Source organism: Haemaphysalis longicornis, unplaced genomic scaffold (assembly GCF_048455015.1).
Source record: "Haemaphysalis longicornis isolate Haplotype H1 unplaced genomic scaffold, Haemaphysalis longicornis Haplotype H1 scaffold_10, whole genome shotgun sequence".
In the NCBI taxonomy this organism is placed as follows: Eukaryota; Metazoa; Arthropoda; class Arachnida; order Ixodida; family Ixodidae; genus Haemaphysalis; species Haemaphysalis longicornis.
The window spans coordinates 105911188-105938611 of NW_027526204.1; the positions used below are offsets into that span (position 1 = coordinate 105911188).

General features: G+C 49.9%; 1 protein-coding gene across 2 annotated transcripts in view; it reads right to left on the bottom strand.

Moving 5' to 3' along the window:
• Window positions 1-10556, bottom strand: part of LOC144159045 (voltage-dependent calcium channel subunit alpha-2/delta-3-like) — a 163592-nt gene extending 153036 nt beyond the window's left edge. For both annotated transcript variants that reach the window (XM_077690290.1, XM_077690289.1), the window contains exon 1: window positions 9853-10556. In XM_077690290.1, coding sequence (XP_077546416.1) covers window positions 9853-10022 — 170 coding nt within the window. In that variant the 5' untranslated portion in view covers window positions 10023-10556. The remainder of the gene's footprint in view (window positions 1-9852) is intronic.
• Between the last annotated feature and the right edge of the window lie 16868 nt (window positions 10557-27424).

The window sequence follows — 27424 nt, forward strand, 5'->3', positions numbered from 1 at the left end:
CTCCGAGGGTTTTCTGGTTGTTGTTTTGGTTGTTGCCAGAACAACAGCGCATCGCCTACTGAAGAGCACCTTGACTATAAATTACAACTTTCACTTCCAGGCATAGGAACATTGTGATGCGTATTTGGCGTGGCTCACCAGTTTAGGCGGAGGACCGGCAAATTAACTCTTTCGCCATACAAAGGACTTGCACAAATAACTAACACAAAATACTAGTAGCACTCCCTGCACCCAGAACTGACCTAACGCTTGAAATGCCTCCGTGCGCTCTATTCTTCTCTTCCGCTTCCCTGTTTTCTTTTTTTTTTCTTTTACATTTGCCCATTGTACCTTTTCTCTCGTGCAGGATATCAAATTTGAATAACATTACCGCCTTTCTCTTACTTTCTTCCATTCTTTAAATGTTGAGATCTAATCACAGGAGCCAAGTATAAATGTCTTATAAGGGCTAAACCTTACCCGCAGCAAGAATATGCCTTCAATACTAACTCACAAATTAACTCTGTAGAAATCTTGCAGATGTTTTGCAAGTACCAGTAAAAAGTTCCTTCCCATAGATTGACGTAACTCAAGACGTATCTCGATGGACGGCGTTCGCGTACATCTTATAGTTGATACAGGTCAGAAGCGCCAACTACGGGGGGGCAGTGGGGCTCGTGCCCCCCCCGGACGGCTTTACGGGGGGGCAGAGCCCCCTCCGGCCCCGGCTGAGGATTTTTTTTTAAGGGCTTGGCTCTGCTCTGCGCCCTTCGACATCGGACTGTTGGCCGTCTTGTCTGCCAACTATTGTTTGCAATAGGCGTTGGGATCTTGAAAGACAGTTCCGTCCTCCCGATGGGCAGGGGGAAACGCAGGGCCGTTTCGCTTTTCTTCACGGTGAGTTGGACGTGCTCAGAGTGCGGATTGCTGACAACAATGTAGCGCTGCGCTTGGCTATGGTGGCTAGAAGGGTGGCCCTTCTAGCCACCATAGCTTGGCTTCAGCAGCACGCCAGCAAAGCGACATTTTGTCGGGAGCATAGGTCGGCACACTCGCTCGTGAGTACACTCATTTGTACTCAAACTCACGAGTGAGTACGATGATGAGTGAGTAGTACACACCCAGATTAAAAAAGTGAGTATGATGACAAGTGAGCACAGGGGTAAGTCCATGCAGTACTCGTGAGTACAGAACTCATGAGTACGTACACTACTCATGAGTATGAGTGCTCATGAATACAATACTCATGAGTATGAGTACTCATGAGTATGAGTACTGGTGAGTATGGTACTCATGAGTACACAGTACTCATGATTACAATACTCATGAATACTGTATTTTCGAGTGCTTGCACTGGTGAGTACATCCACTCGTGAGTACAGCAGTGCAAACAAGTTCTATCACAAACTCAAGTCTGGATGCACGTGTACGAGTTTCAGACATTTAGCGATGGCGCTGCGCTGCTTAACTCTCAAGGATGGTAAAATCAGGCAACGAAAACTGCACCTCCCTTCTTTGCCTGTCCTTGTTGGGCGCTGTTATCGTTTTTCGGCGGTCGCTCGCTAAGGGGTCGCGATGAAAAGGGAAAAACGAGGGGGTTAGGTCCCGGTGGGAAGCGCGGCCACAGTTGCTCTGTTGCTACGGCACCTGTTGATTGGAGCAGTTATTTTAAAGACGATAGTCTTTCTTGGGGTACTTAAACCTAGAAATTTTGGTCTGCCTGTATGTCTGTCTGTCTGTCTGTCTGTCCGTCTGTCTGTCTGTGACTCGATTCAGCCATCCGGTCAAAGCAAAATTGATATTGCGGAATAGTCTTACATACTCACAGCCACATGTAAACGTCTAAGTCCAGTTTATATGTTCATACTTGTCAACTTTGTAGAACAAGAACAAGACATTACGCAAATACAAGACAGGAAATTAGTACACAAGGGATATGCACAGTGTTCCTTTATTAAAAATTAATGGATGCTAGGTTTTTCTATAGCAAATGATATTCTACATCTACTGCAAAAAGCCGCCGCCTCCTGGCGGCATATGAAAAATCACGCGGCAACAGCAGCGAAAGGTTCCACTAGCTAGGTTCCACGTTCTGCTTGGAAAGTACGTGGATCACGGCCACGCGGTTATATAAACATTGTAGTCGGCCGCCTCCATTCACGCGCGTCTTCGCCGTACTGCAGCGCTGGCATCGAGGAACCCGGCCTGTAGCTGGAACGCGGTAAATTCAAATCGCCTTGCGCAAACCTTTAGTGCGTTTACCTTGGAATGAGCGCGACGGTACAGGAACAGCATGAGATGTGAGCGGCAAAGCAAAGGGGGGCATTTCCTTGGCAAATGTCTACAAAGACTATTGTCTTTTGACGACATTTGCAACGAAAGGAGCAGATACGCGGCCAATTTTTTGTTTACAAATGCGCGGCCTGGGAACGCGTAGCTGCTTTGTTCCGCTTGCTTCTTTCAAATTGTTTTAGGGGAAGCGGTGGGGGCTGCTCACAATGCATGCACTACGCGCACCGAAGTCGCTCTTTTCCGGTCTTAAGCAGTTTCCATAGATGCATGTCATGCTCTGGAGTCGTTTCGTGAGCGGAACCGCTCATTTAAACAGTCGCAGTTGGTTTACGCGATTCGCGTCAAATTGACTGCATGGTTTGTGTCAACCACTTGGTTTTATTAGGCTCCCGTTTTGAAACTTTTTGCTCAGGTTTGGCAGGACTATGCCCTCGTGCTGTCCATTCACAAGTGAGCATATAGCCCCACCTTGCAGGTTGTGGGTTGTTAATCGGACATCATAATGCCCAGTCGAACGCGTGTGACGCCTTGTTTCGCCTCGCATAGTTTGTCGAACAGCGCTGGCATCTTGCTGCTGGAGGAGCGTTTTGCTTTCGAATGGAAACCCTATGCGCTGCTTCTCGTTTATGCCACCGTGTAATGATGAAGCTGATGACGATGGTGAATTTCGGTGGTTGTTCTTCCCCTACCTTCATCTGCTGTTTACTGGCGGGGCGACCACTCGTCGCTAGCAACTTGTGCCGTGTTTAAGCTCGCACTGTGGAAGGCCTCGTGAAAGGGCCGTTTTATATGATGAACGCCAATGCCAGACGTTGGGTTTTTACCTTTAGCTCGCGTCTTGGAACGTTTCGTAAAACATGTTGCTTGCCCATAACGACGCCACCGCACTTTTTTATGGGTAGCTCTCAGCTTCATCAGCGCTTCTCTAACCAAGAGCTGCAGATTTCCACTGTGCAACCAACGCACCAGCTCGGGAATACAGTGAAGTCAGTGCAAGCTATCATGCCTCCGAAAAGCCTGTCTGCAAACTTTGTTTTCGAGGTCACAAAGCACGCCAGAGCAGTTGGACAGTGCTGTAACGGCTGCCAAGTACCGGCAGCAACTAGGTGCACTGCGGCCGTCGACTGCGAGCGATACCCGCTCCAAGCCTCCAAAACACATACACATACACTGTTGGGACTGGGCCATCCAAGCTCAGTCACTACTGTTGCGTCGTTGCTCTGCCAAGTCCGCTATCGACGCGGCGCAGACCATAGCGACGAAGTAGCCGAGCTGACGGTTATTTGAAGCAGCATTTATATACAATATATGCAAAGGTAGCAAGAGCGTTACATGGCTAAAACAAGCGCGATAGCACTTCTCAGGGCCTTCGATGAGATGCCGCCGCACTACCGCTGCTTCAGGGCTGGTTTTATACCCCAAGGGTTCCGTTGCAGCCGCGTGCAGATCCAATGCCTCCAGCCGGAGCTATCACTGGCCGCATTATGAATCTGGCGAATGGAGGCGAAGCGATTGCGTCAGCCGAGCCGCCACGACCGGGAAAGGGAAGGCGACTCTGCGGCGGCGTCTCCAGGCGCTACTTGCGGCGTGTCTGCGGGGATTAGTTCGTCCCAGGCATGATTTGGTCCAGCCGTCGCGATGGGAAAGAGAGAGCATACTCGGCGGCGCCTTTCCTCTTAACGGAAAGGAACATAGCAGCGCGTAGCGCCCCTGTCGTGTCCCTTTCTCGTGTACCTTTCTTTTTACCCCCGAACTGCCCAATAAAAGAAAAACAAATCGACTGGTTTTTTGTGCTGATGGTTCAGTCATGCAATATTTTTGAATAAATGTGACCAGTAAAACCCGTATTCAAAGAAATTTCTACTGGATGCGTCAAACCGCTGAAGTTCACGGTTCATAGATTTGCGGGACGTCTTATTTGGGGACACCTCGTAGTTAGCCGACACAATGTAAAAGGCCCTCAATGCTGCAGGTGCCCCTTATGATGATGATGATGATGATGAGTGGTAGCCTCTTTGTAGCGGGGTGATGACGTGTCATCTCATAGGGATCGCCCCACCGCTTCCTCCCCCCTCCCTTCGCCGCTTCGAGGCGCACTCCAGGTCTGCCCCCCCCCCGGAAAAATAAGAAGTCTACGCCACTGATACAGGTCCTAGGTGGTTAATCCTGGAGTTTGGAGCTGACGGGCTTCATTTGTGGCAAATTCTACGCACCTATTTTTTTCTGTTTTACAGCCCAGCTGTTGTGCACTTCGAAAAACCACGGCCCCACGCCCGTTTATCCCATCATGCAACGCGACAGCGGATAATGCTACATACCCAGTCCGGAGGATTGGTCCACCATTCACCGTAGCCACGCGTTGACTCAACCTGGCAACGCAGCTTGTAAAAAGCGGCTGTAATCGCACTGCTAAATAAATAGCGAAGTAGTCTATGGCAACATCTTGCGCTGATAGAACGGGAAACACACACTTGCCGACATCGAGGCAAGCACAAAGTTCGAAGAGTCTGAGAGCAGCAACCAACGAACGACTGATATCGTCGCGCGTTGGGTTCATATAAATAAGGCTCATCAATATGAGGTTCTTTGAACATATCCCAAGACATGGGAAACAGAAGCCTGCCTACGCAGAGAGTGCTCTGAACAAGATTTTGCACATTCTTCTGAGTGGTGGTGGTGGTGGTGGTGGTGGTTGTGGGATTAGGCGGCGTTAGCCTGGCTGGATATGCCGGCAATCGCTCCGCCCAAGCTCCTCCTAATTAGCCAAAGGTAGTGTCGTTTTACCACACGTTTGCCAGCTCCGCCTCCTCAAGGAAGCTCAGGAGAAGGCGTGACACGTCTCTTCGCAGCATCCAATGTCCCCTTGGAAAGACGATGTGGTCCAGAGTGCTGTGTGGGGCTGCCAGCTTTCGAATCGCTGAGAGCATTGCAGTCCGCTGAGCATGCTGTATCGTATTCAAACTAGACGATCAGATGATGACCCATTGCGAGCTTGGGTAACATCAACATCGTCATCACCACCACGGTGATGATGATCATGGTGCTGTTGGAAGATTTTGGGCAGCGTAGTGATCTTGGGTGACATGGTTATCATTTTACCATGGGTACAATGGCAGTGCGACGGCGAGGGAAGGCATGCTTCTGTTAGGGACGTGTGCGAACCACTTATTCCTGTTTGACGATTCGACCGGTCAAACAAACAAACCAGTCCAACCAATCAATGACAATGAATAAACACGTCAATCAAACGGCACTAAAACTTTCAGCACTACGCTGTGGCTGTCGCAGAGAAATTTGTTCCCGCCTTTCTAGATCTCTTTCGGGTGCAATATGACTGAAGGCTTCCAACTATTTCTTTTTTTAAGACTTCTGAGAGCTCAAATGAAGCTCTAGTGAGCAAAAAAAGGCGCAACAACAATTGGAATGGCCAACCAAAATCGAGACATTTGCCAAAATGAGCAAAGAAACCAAAGAAAATGAACCAATCTATCCGCAGATTGCTCAAAGCGAAGCACATGTCGGCTTAATGACGCAAATATTGGTGTGTCTATAGCGATCCTGTAATATGCATACAGGCACAGTTAAATTACTCGAACCTCCCGTGCACCGCTGCTCCCGTAAGAGCACGCCCAGGAAAATTGCGTGCAGCTCCACTTCGAGTGGAGATGCGCCCTCTTAGTGCGCCCTCTTCCAAGCAACATGACAAAACGAGACCATAACGGCCGGCGTCTGGCGCCAGCGGAAGCAATGGCCCGCCAGTATGGATCGAAAACCGGCGTGTTCTTCGTGGACGCCTCCGGCCCACACCGCGGGGGATGGTATGCGGCTACTGCCGTCCGCGAGAACCAAACGGGCTCACTTTCCGAGCTCGGAACGTAACCCACGCGGAGGAAGTCGCCATAGCATTGGCAGCTTGTCTTCTCACATCGCAAACTACCATCTCCGACGCAAGGGGCCTGTCGGAATATCTAAACCGGCTGTGTGGCGCTGCCAGCATACAGATTATTGAAACATACCGAAACTTACTCCACATACAAACATACAGAAGCCTAGTCCACCTTGGGGATTTCCCATAAATCTGGTCGATTAACACCTCTCCATCACTGCGAGTTGTTCATCAATTCGCTCTCGCACTACAAACAGCTAGCCTCCAGCTTAGCTCAGTTGGTAAAGCGACTGCCTCGGTTAGGCCGTGGTCCCGTGTTCGCATCCTGGACCAGGACGAATTTACCTTTAACTGCGAGGTTTCTGAGAAAGCTGTACAGCTTTCACTTGTAGCCTTACGGCTGCACTGACGTGCATGTCGAAGGTTCCTACGCAGAAACTTAGTCCACCTTGGGGATTTCCCATAAATGTGGTCGATAAAACATAACGACTATCAGGGGTACCCCACAACCCGCCATAAAGTCTGGGCTCCTGCTCACAGGGGACTAGAAGGGGATGAGGCCGCGGACGACGCCGCGCTCTCTTAAATACCCCCAACAGGGAGACCTCGCAATCAATCCGGAATACTCTTTCCGCAACATCGTTCAGCATTATCCATCCGATCACAGCCTTTATCCACGCCCGTGTAAAGGCTCAAGTAAAGCGGCGGGCGCGGCTTCTACTCCGACTGTACACAAATTTACACGATGCTGTGCCCGGCAGCTTTTGATCACTTCGATCCCGCCCCTTCCGGCAGTTGCACGCACTGTGGGGAGAAGTCTTCGTACCTCTACCACATGGTGTGGGCCTGCCCCTTCCAACCTTGCTATACCCCCTATCCCTAACCCAACCCGGGAGGACTGGGAGGCGACCCTACTTGGCTGCTCTGACCTTCAGGCCCAACAGGCCCTGGTCGGACGTGCCCAGGCAGCGGCCGACGCCAATGGGGTCCCGTATTAGGGACCTTCACCTAGTATTTGTAAGAGTCGACCCTTTAGGGAGATGCCCCTGCATACATCCCGTGTATTCTCATTAAGATATATCCAATAAATGTTTTTACAACCACCACCAGAGAATGTGCAGAACCAAAAAATCGTTCAACAGGGAAATAAAAATAGCGGCGTTATAATGCGCGGCTGAAGGCCTTACTATAATTGAAGTGGAATTTGTTCATCCCGAAACATTGCTAACAGCAAAAATCTGCAGAAATTCAGAGATTTGTCAATTAACGCGTAGCATTCTTATGCCGCATGTATAGAGTGTGAGTTCTTTACAGCCAATTCTTTTCTTGTTTTTCGAAATTCTGTCCGATCAATAGGCTCTATTTACGCTATTATGACAATTAAAGGTGGAACTTCCGCGATATCTGCATTTCCGTGGAAATGCAGGACGTTACACGGTTCTGCTGTGGGGTACTCGACAAAGAATGCTACGCATTAAAAATCGATGTGATTCGTTTCAGAACCGCGCACAGGAAAGAGTGGCAACCACCTGAAAAGCACACAATCAAGTAGGCCGCTGTCCTAAGCTGTGTGCCGGCTAATTTACGAGTATTTCTTGCTTTCTGAAGCAGTCGCCTCAAGAAAAGATTGTTATCGTCTGTTAAAAAAAAATACAGGAAGGGACACTGCAGAGAGAGTTGGGAATTAGAGAACTTGCTTCCAGGCATAACTCAAGGTTTGAACGCAATTCTTCAAAAATTTGCTTGAAATCCTTAACCACAGATTCATAGCCCTACTGCATATAAATCAACCGTTCAATTTAGTATCCCGCTCGAGACTATTCAGTACGATGAACTTACATAGCACGTGAATCCCTTTGTGCTCATTACTGGTAGGAGAAAAAAAAAAAACGTGGCAGAGAAAATAATTCAGACGTGGAAGCACGCTTCACGTTCCTGCGCAAGAACAACATCGCTTTCATCGTTCGCGCTTCAGCCGGTGCCTAAGACAAATAAGCGAGCAGGGAGGGGGGTCGGAAGCCGCCGATATAGCTCGCGCGAAGCATAGCGTGAAGCGCGGGCGAACCCTGTAAAAAGCGGCGGAGTGAGAACACGGCCCTAGAGCACACCCGTTTTTAACCGGGAAACGACGATAGCAGCAGCGGCGGCGGCGGAGGAGCGCCTCGCGAAGCTTCGCGCTATGCGAAAGCGGCGTTGAAAACCAGCCGGCGAAGCTGGCCACGCGCATGGAGGCGAGAGGAGGCGCGGGGAAGACAGCTAACAGCAGCAGCGGCGGCAGCTGCCGACCTCCAATGCGCATGCGCCGTCGCGCGCGCGGACTCGGACGCGCAGGCGCAAAGGGGCCAGAGCCGCGGCCCTCGCCCCGCGTCGATGCAACGACGGGCTCCCCCGGTCTGGCAAGGTTCCGACCTCTCTCCTCCGCCGCCGCGGCCGGCAAAACCGGAATTGCAAAGCGACTGTTCTAAGACGGGGAACCCCGTTTTACGTGAAGGGTACTGACGACGGAAGTTAGTGCTTTTACACTATCGAATGCTGTTCACTTGGGAAACTGCTTTAACTACTGCAAGCTTCAACTGCATGCGAAACTCATAATTATTGCAAACGTCGACAATGAATGAATGAATTGAGAAAAATATACAAGAACAGGGGATCTTTTGAAGACGTTCAGCGTTTCAATCCTGTAGAACAAACCGACTTTCATTACTACATTCACGTGCAGCGTGCGCAATTGGGCTCAATGGTTGTTGCATGCGCAAAACGTACTTATGTAAGGTTTGTCTCTGACCCGAGGGAATAAAAAAAAGGCTGTTTGGAGGATTAAAAACGGCCGCAATATGCAAGCAGCGGTGATTAGCGGCCGAGTACCGCTGTAACATGAAAATCGAACTCCAAGCGCCGCGTGGTGTAATTTTTATTTGCGCCTTAAGCTCTAGTACTTCTTTGCTTTTTGTGTTCTCACTAAACCATGCATAAGTTAGACCGAAAGTGCATGTTTATCACACGGTCAACTTGCTTTGCAACGCTGCGTAATGGCTGGCTATCATATCAACTAAGTGCGACTTGAACCGCTGCTTTCAACTGTGCTTGCGGTGGGAAGCAGCCAGTCACCGTATGCATCATATACCACTGTAAATCATGCCGATATTTATCTTGTTCGCAATAAATCTACGGTTTCGACGTCCAATGCAATGTACTGTGCTTAGTGATCAATTGGGCAAACGACTTCAAACAACTATTTTAGGAAGGCACGGCGACATGTAAGACATCTTGAAAAGGCTGTGCTTCGCCAAAAATACCGCTAAACTTTAATGCACCAATACAAGTTAATGCACCAATACAAGTACTACTTTTCAGCAGGCAACTTCCAAGCCTTTAAATCCCGGCTGCACAGATACACCACGTCGTACACAGAGATCTGCACATTAAATGTCAATACTAAGCCGACATGCGCAAGACGTGCACTGAAGTGCAGCGCAGCGCAGGGCGGCTGTACGAAGTGCATCATGTGCTTTCTAACTATCGCCCTTCAAACCTTCTCCCCCGGGCGAGTAAATGTTTCCTGCTATTATTATGACATACAAGTAAAGGTGAATCCAAGGAACCAGCCTGCAATGCAAGTCTTGTTCCGCTCCTCCTACGACTGTCCAAGCGCGACTTGGAACGAGACTGCAAACAAGACCACGGATACCACTCACTCGTTGGCGATGGCCTCGGTGCCGTTTGCGTCGGATCCCGCGAGCAGGGGTAACGCTGAAGCCACCAAGAAAAGCAGCGCCGGCGACGAATGCCAGTTGCCGACGAGACAGTTGTGCGCTAGTCGGAGTCGCGGCGAGCAGCGGTTCGAGCCGCCGCGGCTGCGCCCCATGGGGGCCGGCTCACGTGGGAATCCCGGCGGCGCGCGGGTCCATGGACCGACGTCGATAGGTCCTATCCCAGCACTGGGAACGCATCACGCATGGCGGCTGGCCGGCCCACCGCCGCGGCGTTCGGTCGCCCGCAGTCGTGCACTCTTCGAAGGCATCATCCCCTCCCGGAGCAGCGCGCGCGAGGGCGACCAAACCGCGCACGAGCCGATCAAACTGCACTCACACACCGGGCTTGCAGCGGAGACCACGCACGCACGCACTCGGAAAAGCAGCACACCCACAGCCGCACCCGGCGGCGTTCCTTCGTCGGCGATGAAACGGCCGCAACCAGCGGTGAAAAAACAGAAGCTGGGATATCGGCGTGAGCGCCGTCGACCGCTGCGCACTTGCTGGCTCGCTTTCACCGGCGGCCGTAGCAAGCCGACACGAGCCGAGGACGAAGCAGGTGACGAGAAGGAGAGAAAACGGAATGGAGGAGAGCAAGGCTGGAACCGCTGTTCTGCCCGTTATTCCGGCACGCAGCCCCGCGCTTGTCTTCTCCCGCGCGTTGGGCTTGCCCGCACTCTACCGGCGTCGAGCGGAAAAGCCAGCGCTACGTAGCCGCCCACAGCGCCGCGCTGGAAGCGGCATTCGCGCCCGACCTCTACCCTCTCTCTCTCTTCTATGAACGATAAAAATGGACTGGTAAGTATTATAAACACTCAACATTTTTTGTCGCAATGGCAAAAGGAGCCTATTAATTCGCGCCCTTAACCGAATCTCTAAATCGCCCTTTCAGATTTCGCTGCGTGACTAAGGCCAGCTCGTGACGTTGCCGTTCAATAACGGGAGCGCTCGAGCTAAATAACGAAGGCGCCCGGCAGAATGGCGCGTTCGATTTTTTGTTGGGAGGTCTGCCGGCGACTGCGGAACGCTCGTAGCGCCGCCTCCCCCGGCGTTACTCCACCTACATTCCGTCTATTGTTGGTGATGGATTCACACCCCTAATAACACACCGCATTCAGGTTACATTTGGAGCTGTATGCTACCGGAGGTAAAACATTAATGTGCAGAGGCGGATTGCAGCAGTTCGAGAAATTGTTAAGGTTTTTCATTGCGGCAGGATAGCGCGGCTGCCTACTAGTAGCATACAAAAGTGGGAAACCTGGGTCAACATACTTCTCTGGTGATGGAGGGTGGGTCCCGAGTAACTGCTAACTCATGTGCGCAGTGTACGCGCTGCTAAAATGAATAGTTGTATGCTACCAGAGGCACACGGTGCTGCAAGAATCGATGATACTTTAAAAAGAATTGTTGCAGAACAGTTGTCCTGCATTTTGGAATCCAATCCAAAATGCGGAACGACTGAAACATTGCAGGAGCGTCGCATTTCGTTATATTTTTCCCCTTGAAAACGCTGGCAAAAGCGAGGTTCAAGTTTTTTTTCCTTAGTTTCTTGTATGGGTGCAACCAAACATATTGGGGTTTTCTACGTGTATCTGGGAATAGGAAGAGGAGGAATAAACATTGATCTGAGCAAGATGGAATTTGAACGTTTACACTCCTGCCAGAAGACGTACACCATGTTGCCAGAGTAAATGAGTGTCTCCATAGAAATATGTTGGTAGAACGGCTGACTTTATAAGCAGAAACATTGGACGAAGATTACATTTTCTTGTATTTTTTTCCTTGAAAGTACTGGTAACCGCAAGACTCGGGTGTGTTTGCATTGTTATTGCCTGCGCGTGCAGCCTAAGGCTTTGGGGTTCTTCACCTACGTCAGAGTAGGCGAGGGGGAGGAATGAACGTTTATTCGCGTTATAGGGTATTCGGGCATTTACACCCTGGTGAGAAAATGTCCAGGATGCTGCAAAAATAAATGAACGTCTTTAAAAATTATCTCTGCAAAGCGGCTGGCTTGATTGGCTCGAACTTGCCACAGACTTCGCATTTTGCACTACATCTTTTCCTTGAAAATGCTCCCGACCGCATATTACAGATTTTTGTTTTGCATTATAAAAAAAAACCTCGTTTCGTGTACGGCTGCAGAATGAGCTTTTATGTTTTTATTTACTTGTATTTTAGTAGGAAAGCTATTTTTCCGGTCAGCTTTTCGTTTTTAGTCAGAAACTGATTTTTAATAGATTGCTGAAAACCAACAGCACTGGTACCACCTAGGTTAACTTTCAGCAAAATAGACGATGAATTGAAACATTTCGGCAAAATTTTGTTGAGGGGTACTCAGACGTTTATATATTTATATTATCTAGAGTTATATGTTTCGCGGAGGCCGTTTCGAGATTGAGGTGTCGAGCAAAAACGCCCCTGTGTCGAGATTTCAGCGCGTGTTAAAGATCCCCAGGTTGTCAAAATTAATCCCGAGCCTTTCGCTACAACGCGCCTCATAACCTATTTGAATCTTGGTGCGTAAAATCCCCGAAATTGGAATTTGTATATGAAAGAACTGCGAGTGATCAAGCCCGAAACCTGGGGCTGCTACACTTTAGCCAAAACCCGTTGAGCTTTCTTGGCGATACAGTTCTGATGCCCTGATCTCTCCTAGTGATTATAAACCACAACTGGTGAAAAACAAAATGAAACTAACTCTTAAACAAACCTTTACGAAGGAGAACTTCTAACTGTGCGGCAAATCTGTAGGAACATGCTTTCAATGTATCAGAGGTTTCCATTCGACTCCAGTCTCTAAAACTCGTCGTCAACATATCTTCTTGCAACGATCGAATTGTGCGCAATACAAGAGAACAAATGTTAAGTGGAATTAACTGGCCATAGTTTGACCATCACCCAGTACTGACATCACCAAAATCCCTTACGCCGCCCAGACGCCAGTATCATTGATCGAGCCGCCCAAGAGGCTAAAGACCACATCATAGACCGTGCCCAACGTCACAATTCAAGACCAGGCACGTTGTCGCAATCCCACGCGTCCCGGCAAAACACTGTGGCCAAGCTTTCAAGGCAGAAACTTTGCCGACGGCGCGGCAGGGACAACCATCGTCGTGCGGCTTTCCCAGCAAAAGCATCGATCAGTTCGAACTGTCAGAAGAGAGGCCACTACGCTTGGGTATGCTTGTCATATCTGCAAACAAACAGCCTACTACAAGCACCAACGTCGACTTTATGGGTACAACTACAGCATAAGATCCCTCCAACAAGTGGAACATGGGCGTAACAGGTGGCGCCCCGTCACTGCGCTTGAAAATCGAAACGAGTGCGGACGAAGCAGTCACCTTTGATCATATGCATCGGAAATTGTTTCGGGAATATGATCTTTCTGAACCCCCAAAGAAGCTGCGCGGACCAGAAAGCACGCCCTTAAAGGCGAAAGGTACGATTTTGTCTACCTATGGCAGCTTGTGGCAAGCCCACAGCCCAAGGCGTTTTCGGGATCAAGGGAAAGAGCCTGTAAGGAAAGCCAGCTATCGAAGCTCTCGGACTTTTACCCCAGCACTGTGACTCAGAAGCGAAGCTGTCGTAGCCGCTGCAGCAGTACCCATGACTCTTCAAGACACTTGAACTTATTCATGGCATCCAATCACTCACAGTAGAACACTCACTTGCGCAGTTATCTGAGGCAAAGGTTTTGCCCAAGATAGACGCCAGCAGAGGGTTCTGGCAACAACAAGTTCATTACGCCTTTCGGAAGATACTGCTTTAGCAGGCTTCCATTCGGGATAGCCTGAGCTCCGAAACCCTTAGAACGCAGAATAGCTTTAGTAATAGAACCTGTCACCGGAGGGAGGGCGCGCCGCCCGAAGCGAGCGCGCGTGCCTGGCCTGGCGGATAAGCAGACACTTTAGGCCTCGACGTCGCTGGCTGCAGACGTGTCTTTCCTGCGCTCGGCTGGCCCGGCTGGCCGCCCGTGTATACTATAACCGAAGAACATAAAAGTGCCATCCACGTTGACGAAGTATAGCTACCCGACTCACAGTCGCAGAAATATTGAATGAATGATTAACCGTTATTACAAAAATAAATTACAGAGGATACTTAGAAGATTCTGTGCGTGTTAAGTTTACAGTCTAGCTGGACCTTATGTTAATAGACGCCGTTGAACTTTGTGCTGAACTTCGTGGCCGCACCCGTCATCACTTGACCAGCCTCCTGGACAGCCTAGCCTTGGTGGAACGAGCTGCCATCGTCGCCGCCGACCTCCAACCGGCGACCACCACGCTTCCCTAACCCCAGTCGCTCAATAAAAGTCTCTCTCTCTCTCTCTCTCTCTCTCTCTCTCTCTCTCTCTCTCTCTCTCTCTCTCTCTCTCTCTCTCTCTCTCTCTCTCTCTCTCTCTCTCTCTCTCTCTCTCTCTCTCTCTCTCTCTCTCTCTCTCTCTCTCTCTCTCTCCTGGACAGCCTCCTCCGAAGCTCGTTCCGCTCGCTAGCAGCCATCGCCAGGAGCCTCCTGTTCGTCCTCATCGGTACCTTCGAAGTTCACTCAAATAAGCTATAGAATTAGGGAAAACGGGAATGGTCATGCGACCCAGTAGCTCATTTACCGCACTGCAACTTATGGCGTATTATGGGCAGCTGTGCGATTGGATGCGGCGGTCAAAAGCAAACCCAAGTTAGACAGGGGTTACAAGCTTGCAGAGCGAGCTATTTATGCTTAAATTTAATGCATATTTTATATAGCAGTAAGAATGGCGGGGTAAACATAGGATGCTACGAACGCACGCGTAGACAAAGAGAAGCAGCAGTGCGTTCTCAGGTCACAATGCTAGTGACAGCTGCACAGCCGTCCGGCCTATCAAGCTTATACTGGCCAACTGGCATAAGCGACACTGTCTTCTGTGACTGTTTGTCGAGCATACCCAATGTTTCACGAAACGATTACTATCAAGCGCAACAAAAAGTAGCCAGGTACGAATCAGGTTCAAACCAAGCGAGTGGGGACAGCGGTCCTGGCCAGTATCGTGGCGCCATCTAGGAAGACGAACGGTAAACAAAACAACAAAAAATGTTTGGCCCTTCGCTGCAGCCGTAGACACTGTACCCGGGATACGGGATCACTGACGTGCGGAAACACACTATTTAGTGGAATAATTAAAATATTGCCTTAAATTGTTTCATTTCTCAGCGAATGAAGCATCGTCTTTGCAATAAATAAATCTTTGGAATAAATAAAAGTTGTGTTTTGTCTTCACGGCCACTTTAGGCCTAAGTTTTCGCCTTAAATATGGCCTGTTGCCTAACCGGGGGTAAGAAGGGGGGCTGGGTGTGCTACATGTAAAGGTCAGCGTTAACACCGATACTCCACGCGAGGTCCCACAAGCAGAGGATGAAGGCGCGAGTTCTTTCGTTTCACTCTTTGCGTGGTTAATACTGTCTTGGTGTTTGGCGGCTTGGCGTTTCTGGATCTCCTCGCAATACCACCGCGAGTGCCTGAAAAGTTACCTAACATTTTCCGTGTAGAAGAAGATTCCCTCCGGTGTATGTCTCCGCTGACTATCCTCTTCTGTGTTAGTGTTAGCCGTGATGCGATCGCCAGCGTGGACGAGAGTTGTTTGTGGCGCACGTCCCCAGCCAGCACAGCGGCGGACGTTGTCTTGCGAATGATGGATTGAGCCCCGCGGGGGAGATTTTTAAGCAGGGACCACTTTTAAGTGCAATGCACTTCTTAAGCGACCCTGAACCTGCGTCCACCGGCGATGTCCGCGCACGTGGAGATGGGCGCGCGCAGCCTGGCCGCTGACATGGCACATACCCACGTGGGGGATTGGCCAGGAATCTCCTCGTCTTCCTTGGCAACGGGGGGAGATGGGCGCGAGCTGCCTGGCCGCTGACATGGCACATACCCACGTGGGGGATTGGCCAAGAATCGGGCGTGAGAAGGGCTAATGCACCCGCTTAAAGGAGTACTGACACGAAATTTCAAAGCTGAGATCCGCTCTAGCAATCAAGTACAACGACAACACAAAGAGGTGTCTGTGAATAAATGCATCTTTCTTTCTTTGTAGTTGTGTGTGTGTGTGTGATCTCTCTTTCGCGAACATTACCGAACCGCGCAAATTCAACTCGTGCATTCGCACTTTCACATTCTTCCCCTCGGGGAAATGCGGGGAATTTTTATTGCGTATAGCAAGTAGAGGCGATTCGCGTGTACGCCTTTCTAGCATTTGGTGCACTCTCGTGGGTTGGTGTACATGAGTGTCGGTGCCGGATCCACAGGCAATGACCGGGATGAGGCGTCTGCGCCGTGTGCCGTCGCCTGAGCCAACTGGTTTCCGCACCTTCCTAGGGACGTATAATCAGGCCCTAATAAACCGAGGCATGTGGCATTCCTTCTAAAGGAGATGGTCTGAGGCAGTGGTAGGCAACCTGTAGCCGGCGGGGAAGTACTATAACGCAGCTCCCGACAAGACGTAAAAACCCCCCTCGCCTTGCGACTTTCTTTTGAAGGCTGACATTGTCATTTTAACCTCAAATAGGGTTAGAAAGGAACAAAGCGAGATCGCTTCCAGTTGGCATTGCCCCCCACCTTCACACTTCGGCAAAAAACTGTGGTTGAATCCTCTGCCTTAGGATTCAGTAAGACAGGAAAGTGAAATGTGCAGCAAAATCTGCAGCTGAGCATGATTTGGGCGTCGGCGGTTATCTTTAGGGTGTGTTTGTTGAGTGACGTCCTGCTGACGGCTCGCTTCGGCAAAGGTGTACTGGCGTAATTTCCGTGACGGATATGACGTCAGTGAAATATTGGGGTATCGCGGCGTAAAACACTTTCGTGTTAATAACGTCGTCACTTCCTTTCTTTGCACCCGTCTAAAAAAAGCCCCCGCCCCGTCCCGATTTGCCGTACGGCCCTTGCCGTGTCAGCTTCATGTAATTCGGCCCTTTACCTCAAAAGGTTGCCGAACCCTGGTCTAATGAGGAGAGAGAGAGAGGACGATCATTAACGAAATCTTCTGGCGATGTTAGCCCGGCTAAAATGACTAACTTGCTTGCCAGTTGATGACGTGATGAAGATGATGGCGATGATGGTCAAGAACTCGATGCGCACAGAAACGTTGAGTTATTTACAGAGACTAGTCTAGACTTGTGCGTTGCAGGTACTCTATCCCGCAAAGCACGTGTGGGACATGCCCACGGTCCCAAAACGTCCTTTAGCTGAATGTCCACGGGAAGCTCCAGTCCCAAATACACTGCGCGGGACACGCATGCGCACTAAATCGAGCACATTCACCGAGAAGATGCTGGAGGGGTTTTCGCACGTCACAATGTGGGCAGAGTGGCGACATAGATTGTTTCATCTTAAAGAGGAAGTTGCGCGTGTATGCTACATTCAACCACGTGCGATATAGAATTGCTTCTACCCGCTAGGAGAGTCCTGGTGGCATTTTGAATTTTCAGTTTGGACCAATGGAAGATAGAGGCGCGTAATGACCTGATACATCATCCCAGGTTGCACGCGGCATGTTCCATGCCCCGCAAGATGCAAGGACAGATGCATCTTTCCGGGAGGATGTTACGGATGTTGCCGATGCACGATGGTTAGGCGCAACGGATGCAGCCATTTCCGCCTTCACATTCCCAGTTATCCCACAATGGGCTGGAATCCACTGAACTGCTATGTGACGGTGCGCTTGTAGAGCTAGGAGATGTAGAGCGTGTATGCCATACACAAGCTGGTCTTTAGACTCAAGGGCTGCCCTTCAATGGTATAAGGAGGAGTTAACAGTCTTTGCACCTCGTAAGTGATTGATGGCTTATCTGCACTCTGTTAATGACTGTGGTCCTTTTAAGCCATAGCTTCCGTGCTGCTTGCTTGCGTACATGCAATTAGAGTGGCGAGTCGGATATCACTCTGTCTCGTCTGCCTAGGCTACTTCGTGGTTACAGTAGGATCGCTTAGCGCTGTGGTTACAGTGTAGGGTAATGACCGCGAGAGTGAACCATTTATTGCGAACACCCCTGGAAGCGTCCAGGTTTACAACATCAAGACACACAGGAGGCTGAATTCGCGTTAAAACCTTTGATAAGATGCAAGCTTAACGGGGGTGCATGAAGACAATACATAACTTAGTTTAATTTGACAGAACTAAGCTTCAGTACCTCATTCAGCTGAATTCTAGCCCCGAAAGACGCCTTTAACCTTAGTATTTAAAAACCTTCAAATTTCGCTCTACAGTGACGTGTCAAGGGCAGAGAGAGAGAGAAAACATCTTTATTTGTCCTGCAAACGCGACGCGGCCTCACGTCGTGTCAGACCTCCGGGCATATGTGTTTAGCTATTACTGGAGTCATCAGCGCACGTGTTTGCAGCTGCCTAAACACCACTGCTTCGCGTCGCGTCAGCTTAGGGTGGGGTGGGCAGGAGCCTTGTCACATGGGCCAGAACTAGGAATATTTTTATCAGTGTTTAAATGCGCGTTAACATTCAACTGATGCGATCAAACGGAACTAAAGACCCGACTACAATTGCCCAGTTAGCGGCAGTTTAGGTCAGCAGCGACCAATCGCACAAACGATATTCTGTGAAGCCATAGAAGAGTTGCCGGAATGGGGCTAGGGATTCGCCACTTCTTCCCATGTTTTCTTTGACATCTCCATTATTTCTGCGAAGTTTGGGACAAAATTAATATTATTATTACCAAAACCAAGGAGAGTTTCTAAATACCCACACTAGTATTTCCTCTTCATGGTCTCTTTAAGGGAGTTGGTACATCAGAAAATAAACAAGCGCAAGAACAGAACAAAAAAACAAGAACACAGACAACGCTGTGTCTGTGTTCTCCTAGTTACGTTCCATCCTTTTTTTTTTTACGGCGAAGCTCCTAAAGCCATGGGTCTGTCCATCCCTTGTGTCTCGTGGTACGTGACCGCCGCATGCTTTCGGAGATGTCACAAAGTGGGCCGCGTTGCACGCGCAAGAACCGGCTGCAACCGGCAGCGCAAACTCGGCACCGGGAGCGCGAGCTTGTCTGTGTTCGCCAACGGAGGCGCGAGCGCACGTGCACTGCGAGGGGGAGATCACGCAAGAGATCACGCCACGAACGCAGACAGTCGTTCTCGGAGATCGAACGAGACGCAAGGACCTTTGCTCGTTTCCTCTCGTCTTGTTCGGGCACAAGTTCGCCCTAAATAAAAGTTCTTTCTTTACCGTTGTGTCCCATCCTACGTGACAAATTGTGGTGGAGGTGCGGGGTAGTCCTCGATGGCGCGGGGTCTTTCACCAGGTCTGGGCATGGGAGCATTGACTCCGAAAATAAAAGTTGATTTGTACAATGTACGCACACAGTCTTACGTCTTTCTTAATGATGTAATGGGCGAACTTTCACGGGAGAGTTACGGTTACCGATGATCTCCCCCTCTCGAGCTTCGCCCCACTTATAATCATTCATTCCGTGGATATGGCGTGATTTTTTTAAGGGGGCGGGAGGCTGTTTTTTCTGTTTAAAGCGTTAGAGTTGCTAAAGGAAAATTTGTACCTTAGTTATTGAAAGCGGTGGCAAAGCTTGGCACTGTTTTTGTTTCCTTTGAGCTGCCTGACTCCATGTTTTTGCAACAGGATGCTACAACGGCGACAGGAGGCAGAGAGGCCTTCTTTGACATCCACTGCTCAACCTTGACGCCTCTACGATTCGTACATGACGACAAGCGTTTTTTTCTTTAAAATGCCCATAAAGACAAAGTAAATCTTGGTTCGAATTCAAATAACTATCCTCTAGTGACTCACCCAGCTCCATTCGAGCTACGAAAGGTGCTTGGTTAACAAAAAAAGGCAAAAAGTACAAAAAAAAAATTTCGAATTTCCCGCCCAGGCAGACGTAATGCGGGCAGAAGTGACGTAATATGGACCAGCGCTAATAATGTGGTTATCAATGCTTTAACTTCAGTTTGGAATTCAAGTGTACGATAAAACGGCACTAGAGGCGCCAATGCAGTGGATCAATCGTGTTTCTTGGCTGTGGTTCAGGTTGATTGATTGATCGTAGGGTTTAACGCGCCGACGCAACGCAGGTGATGAGGCGCGCCGTAGTGGAAGGCTCCGGATTAATTTTGACCACCTGGGGATCTTTAACGTGCGCCGAAATCTCGTACACACGGGCGTTTTTGCTTTTCGCCTCCTTCAGAAAAGGGGCGAAGGAGCCGTCACTCCCTCACGTGTTTCCCTTAATATCTCGATTATTTGCTTACATTTTGTGATAAAATTGGTTGCGTTGTTACCGGGGCGAAACAGCCTTTTAAATGGAGCAAAGTTGTATTTCGTTTTAATAGCGACTTATAACTCGACTGCTAGTGAATTCCACTAGGTCACACAGGCGATCAAAGACGCTTTCTACTCCGCCAACCTCGACCGACCATCTCGCAGGCACGGAAGAAAACTAATCCAGGAGAGTACTTCAGGCGCCAACCGCCGCAGACCGAACAAGCAAGACTTATTGCTTTTCCAACTGTGAGGTAGTGTCATGCCGGCGGTCCCGAGAAGAGACGGCTTCAGCCAGCTGCGGCAACTCATTTTTGAACCATAAGAGACTATTTGTCTTCCGAAGGACGGGCGCTGCGGACCAACGCGAACCGTTTTGCGGTGCAAAGTACGTTTTCTTCGCTCTCTGTCCCTTCCGGGCTGTCCGGCTTTCCATAACGCCATCCTGTTCCCAATGGATCGCTCTTCCGGCCTAATATTTGTCTCGCGTTTTCGCCAACACTTCGTCTCCACGTTTTGTTTTGTCCGATCCCCACCTCTTCCCTGTTTTGTAATCGTTCCACAAACAGAAAAGCAACTAGCCAACGTTCATCTCCTCGTTGTCAAAAACCCCGTTCCCAACGTACTCGCACTGGTTCCGTTCCATCGAATCGTCCCATGTTTCCGCCTTCGATGCCTCTTCTTTCGGCTCCGCCGGTATCACGCTTTCTCTAAAAGCAACCCCCTTCTTGCTGACGACGCCTCTGCGCATCTTTTTCGATGAATAATGTAGCGCGTTGCTTTTACGGGGAAAACAGAAAACGCTCGCTGAAAGACACGTCGACTGCACACACCTCGCTCACGCATTGAAAGCGCCGTAAAGTAATGTAGAAAGGATAGGGTACGTGGCGAAAGAAGATTCGGTGCCGACCAAAAGCGAGTGTGAGTCTCAGTTCTTTATACTTCGCGCAGGGAAAACCGCGAGGGAACCGACAAAAAAAAATGGAGAGTTGGCGCACGTCTGCGACCTGCGACGTGGCCGAGCTTCCAATGGCGCTTGTGGTTCAGCGTGGGTATTTGCGGGCGCGCCTGGCCTTCAGAGTGCCCGGATCACATCCGCCAGTGAAATAATCTGCGGAACAACTCGCTCACCCGACTTCGCGGACGAGAATGCAGCGCCGCGGTCGTCGCCAGCTTTATTGTTGCGGGACGCGGGCTCCTGGTAGTACGTGTTTCGCTTGCAAGACCGTCGTAGTTGCCTTCGTGCGCCTGTGTGCCAGTGCATTCATCCTGAACTTCTCGAAGTTTCTGGATTCTTGTTTGTCCCTCGCCATTTTTATTTCTTTCTTTGACACATGCAGTCGCGTATTATGATATGCTTCCAGCTTTTAAACTTCGCAACGCGAAGTCATGTAGATGCGGCGGCGTTGGCGCCTGCAGCTGGGTGCCACTGCTGTCAAAAAAGAGCCGCCAATATACCGCCGTCAAGGTAGCGCTTGCTTTAAAACCGTAGCGCTACCTTTACGGCAGTATTGCGCCAGATGTGAGCGCTATTTACGCGAGAGATGCGTAAAATTTCCCGCCAGTTGTTCCTAAGCCTAAAGTACGTCTGCGCGCAAGCCTGCGTCCATACGCATTCTGGAGCACTCGTGGCGAGCGCATGTGAAACGGAACACTTGCGAGCTGAACCTCTGGTGTCTGCTCTGGTGTGCCTCGCGATGATCGCGTCATCGCCTGTCCTTTATTCATAAAGTGCGGGTACCGTTTCGGGCTGCGTACAAACATACGGCGGTCAATATGGACACGCCGATCTTGAAGAACGAACGTAAACAATGTCCTCTTCTTCATGTCATTACATGTCGATTAAGTCTCTCGGGAGTGGGTATCCGAACAGCTGCTTGCACTACCTAGCAGTGGCACAATTAAACCTGACATCTTATTCGCAGTTGCACTGACGGTATTGATGATAATGTGGTTAGGAAGGCAAAATCCGAGCACCTCCCTGGGAGTGCCATTTCCGCGGGACTGTTATATACTGTTCAGGTGCGCCGCGAAGGCACAAATTTCTTCAGAGGCAATTACCCGAGTACATAATTCACGCAGTGTAAATATCCAAGGTTCGCTGTTCGATAAGTGTTTCGATAAGCCCGGAGACCAAGTTTGAGTGTACGCAGGGCACACCGAAAAATACGTTAAGCGCATCTGCCTTTTACAGAACCGAAGCGCTTTTCTTTTTTATTGCGAGACTGCTCAACAACGCGGGTAAAGGAAAAAGAAGAGCTAAGTTTTATGCCATTTGGCTTATAGCTCGTACTCCTGGATGAGATGTCAAAGACCACTAGCCTAAACACCTGCGAACGCGAATTTTTGTTTGGGCATCGCGTGTGATTCTTAATTAAGTGCCGGCGTGACTTCAAAAAAACACCCTGCCTATGGCCCAGGTTCGAAGTATCAACAAACAAATGGGCCCCACAGTAACCAGTGGTGATTTTGAGAGGCCACCTGGGGTCTAAACATATCATTCTTGGATGTTTCTGAGCCATTCGGAAGAAAAGACACCGGAAATTGCAAAGCAATATCGAAAGTAAAACAGCATCCCCCTCCTCTCCCTTTCTGTGGGTCGGTAGAAAACGACCTTTGAAATGTTGGCCATTATTTGGCAGAGCGAAGACTTCACGTTAACATTCTTTTTACAAATCTATCACCTAAGTCACGGGCACGCCCACACATGCCTTTATATAAATAATTTTATTAGCGGCCAAACCTGCATAATTTGCCCGGAAACTAAGTTGAAAAGCACGTCCACTCGGTGCAGAAATGACTGAAGAGCGAAGCTGGGGGATGCGTAAAATATCAAGACATCCCGCAATATTACCGGTCCCACAGACAACACTTTCCTCCCCCTCATCCTGAACTCTCCAAGGAAGAAGAATCGCTGCTCCGCAGACTACAAACCAATACCTTTCTTCACCCAGTTCGCCTACATCGTATGTTTCCAACTCAATACCCTGCTGAATGCCAGTTTTGTTCAAAACCCGGAACTCTACCTCCTATTATGGTAGAGCGTGGGTGCAATCCCGAACTTCCACCTCTACGAGCTTCTCTTCCCACCCATGAGCTGTGGGTGAACCTGGTTACCAGCGACCATCTGGATGTACAGGAGCTCCTGGAATCCAGAGCGAAGGCTCTCTGCTCACCTCATGGATTCCCGGACTAGGGAACCACTCCCACTTTCAAAAGCTCGAATAAACGTCTCTCTCTCATTCTCTCTCTCATTCTCTCTCTCTCTCTCTCTTTGCTTATAAGTCAACAAAAGAAGACGAGTAAGTCTAAAGTTGACAGCGTGTTATTAGGATATGTTTGGAACGGCGTTGTGATCGGTATAATATATAAATGTGGCTCGAGATAACTGGGATAAATCAGATTTTCAGCTTTGTGGGGTTTAACGCACCGTATCTATACTCCTGGATTACGAGGCGCGCCTGTAGGGCTCCGGATTTTGACCATTTGGGGTTCTTCAACACGCACCGAAATCTCGAAACACGGCCCGGCGTTTTCGCTTATCGCCTCCATGTGAAAAGCGGCCACCGCGCCCGGGATCGAGAACACGTACTTCGGCTCAGCAGAACAACACCTCAGCCAGTGAGCCACCTTGAGAAATCAGCCGACGGTACATTGTGTTGGGGGGTAGTAGGCCGGAGAGGTGCTGTAGACATTTAAATGGAAGGCGGTACTTTATGCTTCACGGACAATGTCTCGCAAGTGACGCGCAGTTTGAACTGGTTCGGGTTATCACGGCAAATTACGTTCAGAGTGCGTGCACTCTAAATTCAGTTGACATTGAAATGTGCAATGAACCCATATGCGATTGATGCAAAATTAACATTATTTTTTGAGGTGCTTTTCGAATCTGTCATTAGCCGGCCAAATGGATCCCTAGAGTTTCATACTTATATATATTAGAGGGAAATCTGGCGCCACTGTCTAGGGGAGCCCGCGCTTCTGCGAGCATTCCGTCATGTACCGGGCAGGCACGTTCCACTTGTCTTCGGCACGGCTCATGAACAGGCTGAAAAGTTGGCTCTGGCTGCAAAAAAGAAGCAATATCACTGCACAAGGTTCATCAAACTTGTTTTGTTATTATAAAATTGAACCTCTAAAAAGATTAATTTGTCAGTGATTAGTAGAAGCTTCATGCACGATGAACAATAAAAAAATTTTACCTTTTTTTGTTGGTCTTGGCTTTGAGACAAAAAGAAGCCATATGGCTAGCTAAGCCAAAGTAGGCGAGGAACGTCGCTAGCGGCAATGGCGCCGCCTACAGCCGTCCGCGACTGCGGCGACAGATTTCCCTCTAGTATGCATTGTCGCGTCTTGTTGCGAGTTGTAGCGACCGCAGTCTGCTGGTAGCGGTGCCGGTCGCCGTCGCTCCGTCGAGCCAGGACTAGGGGAGAGCTTAGAGCAAACTCAACGGGTTTATTTACATTTTTACAGTGAGTTGTCGAGATGAAGACAGAAGACAGATCTTGGCGGGCCGCAGCACGCCCTTTTTGTTGACCCCCGATCCCTAGTTCCCTTGGTTGGGGATCCCCATACAAAACAATGCGGACCAATGGTGAGGTGTAAGTTCCTCGCTGTGAAGCACCGCCCTCGGGTAGGGACACGCCTTTCAGGTATGTCGACAGATGCACGGCACACACACACACACACACCCTTGCCACTCGTCAGGAGCATCTAGTCGGTGTTGCTGTAGTAGAGGGGAAGAACGGAAGACGCGCGAGCGCCTCGTATCTTTTTGGTGTCCGCCGCGCGCTGCGTTCCCACGGTGGGGTTCTCACACATACTTCCCAGAGAGCTAACAAGGTTCGTGGAATCACTCGGAAGGGTTAATGGCTTGACCATTGCCACTGCCTTCTTCGCTGTGCTGCCGCCGCCACTGGGTCCCATTGTCCGGTCGTCGCCGTCTGGGCTTTCACGCGCACACGCGTTCAGTTGCTTAGGCCGGGGGACGAGCGGCGGCTCCTTAATCCCTTTTGGGCAACAACACTAAACACCGCTCAAAAGCCGCTGTCAATCAGTGGCCGCCGCCGCGGTGTCGGCTTCCTTTCGTTTCCGTCGACAAGCGGTGGGGAGGTCGACCGGCGGGTGACTGACCCGCGCAAACATGGCGCCGGTGAGTCATAACAGCTCCTCCGCCGACGGGAAGATCTCGGACGTCGTGTAGTATCAGCTGCTCGACGGGAGAGATCACAGTAGCAGCATTCTTTCAGCACCATTGAAACCACAAAGACCAACCTCCCGAACCAGCAAGAGCCGGCAATGAGTTTTCGGCAACCAGGCTGCTCTTTCAAAGGTGCTACAATGAACCTACGCTTTTCAATTTTTTTTTTCATATGGCAACCACACCAATACTCTTGCTCACAGCTAAAAGCTTAGACTGAGTTACTCACAACACTACTCAAAATCACTACAGACAAACGTTCCTCAACTGAAAACAAAATAAAGCAAAAGCGAAAAAGCTAAAAGGCTCTGCCTAATGTGTCAACATTGGCGTTGGCGGAACCCTTCTTATACTTCACAGTGAAGTTAAGCTCCTGAAGCGCAAGGCTCCAGCGTAGTAGTCGCGGATTCTTTCCCGACATTTGCGACAGCCACGTTAGTGGGCAGTGGTCAGTGACGAAGACAAAAGAAGTTCCGTAAAGGTAGCAGGCCAATTTTTGGGTGGCCCACCCAATGCAGGCACATTCTTTTTCTGACGCACTGTAGGCCTCCTCGCGAACTGAGAGTTTCCTGCTGGCGTACAGCACTGGGTGCTCGTTCCCGTTCTCTTCCTCCTGGCAGAGTATTACTCCTAAGCCTCTGTGGCGGGCATCGCATTGCACAGTCAAGGGAAGATCATAGTTCGGTGCATGCCGTACGGGCGAGTTTACAAGAGCCGTTTTGAGGCCTTGGAAAGCACCCTCCATTTCTGGTTGCGGGAATTCGCTAACCGCCTCTACTTTCAACTCGTCAGGTCGCCTCCTGCTCTGCCCTACCACGTGCCCTAGGTACCGTACTTCGGCGCGAGCTAGCTGGCAGTTAGCCGGCTTTGCTGTCAGTCCAGCGTGTGTCAAACGTCTAAGGACATCGCTAAGATGGTACAGGTGGTCTTCCCATGTATTGTAGTACATAGCAAGGTCGACTAAGTAGGGAACAGCGTATTCTTCAGCCCCCTGCAGAACTCGGCTCATCAGCCTTATCCCGCACTTATCCAGGAAGCCCGCGGTCAGTACGCTGGTGAACACTGAGCGCGGGTCGCACAGTATCTCCTGAGGAAAGGCCACTCTCGAAAAAACAGACAGCAGTGCGTTAACTACTTCTACTGAGCTTCGCTCCTTTATTGGGATTGCCTCTGGAAATTTGGTTGCTAGAAAATCAGCGGTAAGCAAATACCGGTAGCCTGATTTTGTCGCTGGGAGTGGTCCCACAACGTCTATTACCAGCCGGGGAAAGGGCCCTGAAATGAGCGGAAGAAGCTCAAGTGGCGCCTTTCCCTTCTCGTGCGGTTTTCCCGCTCTCTGACAGGTTTCACACGCTCTTACGTGGTTCTCAACCTCGGTGAAGCATCCTGGCCAATAAAACTCCGTTAGGAGCCTAACTTTGCTCTTCCGAGCTCCTAAATGCCCCAACCGACCAACTCCGTGACAGAGATCAACAATGTAATGCCGATACTTAGTCGGAACTACAATCTGGTCAAACGTGCGACCTTTTGCATCCTGGTAGTGGCGGTACAAGATGCCGTTTTTGACGGGAAAACTGACATTCTTCCTCGCCACCCCTTCCCTGACGGTGTTCCAAATCTCCTTAAAGGGCCCCTGAGATAGGGTTTTTGGGGGGGTCGATGGTATCGGAGCGCAACGGCTATTTCTTGAACTAATCGTGACGTGTTTGTGCGCTCTTGATTTAATCATTTTTTTACGAGCGTAAAAACATCAGAAAGCTACAAAAAACATCTTTTGTGTGTGGGTGCTTTTACACAGTCACACATATTTGTTTTATATCGGAGTGTAAAGCACTTACACACCGGGCCAAACCAGGCTTGACGCTCCTCCGTTCTCGGCGGAAGGATACAGTGAGCGCAGGAGCAACGACGCTTGCAGCCAGCGTGATCGCTCAGCGCTCCGTGTCTGGTGTTAGAGTATCATCAGTTTTCTTTGCATTTGCTTTCTTGGACGCTGTACCCGAAAGGATTCTTTGCACCATCTGTGTTTCTAGCGTAGCCTCGACGTTGTTTCAGAGG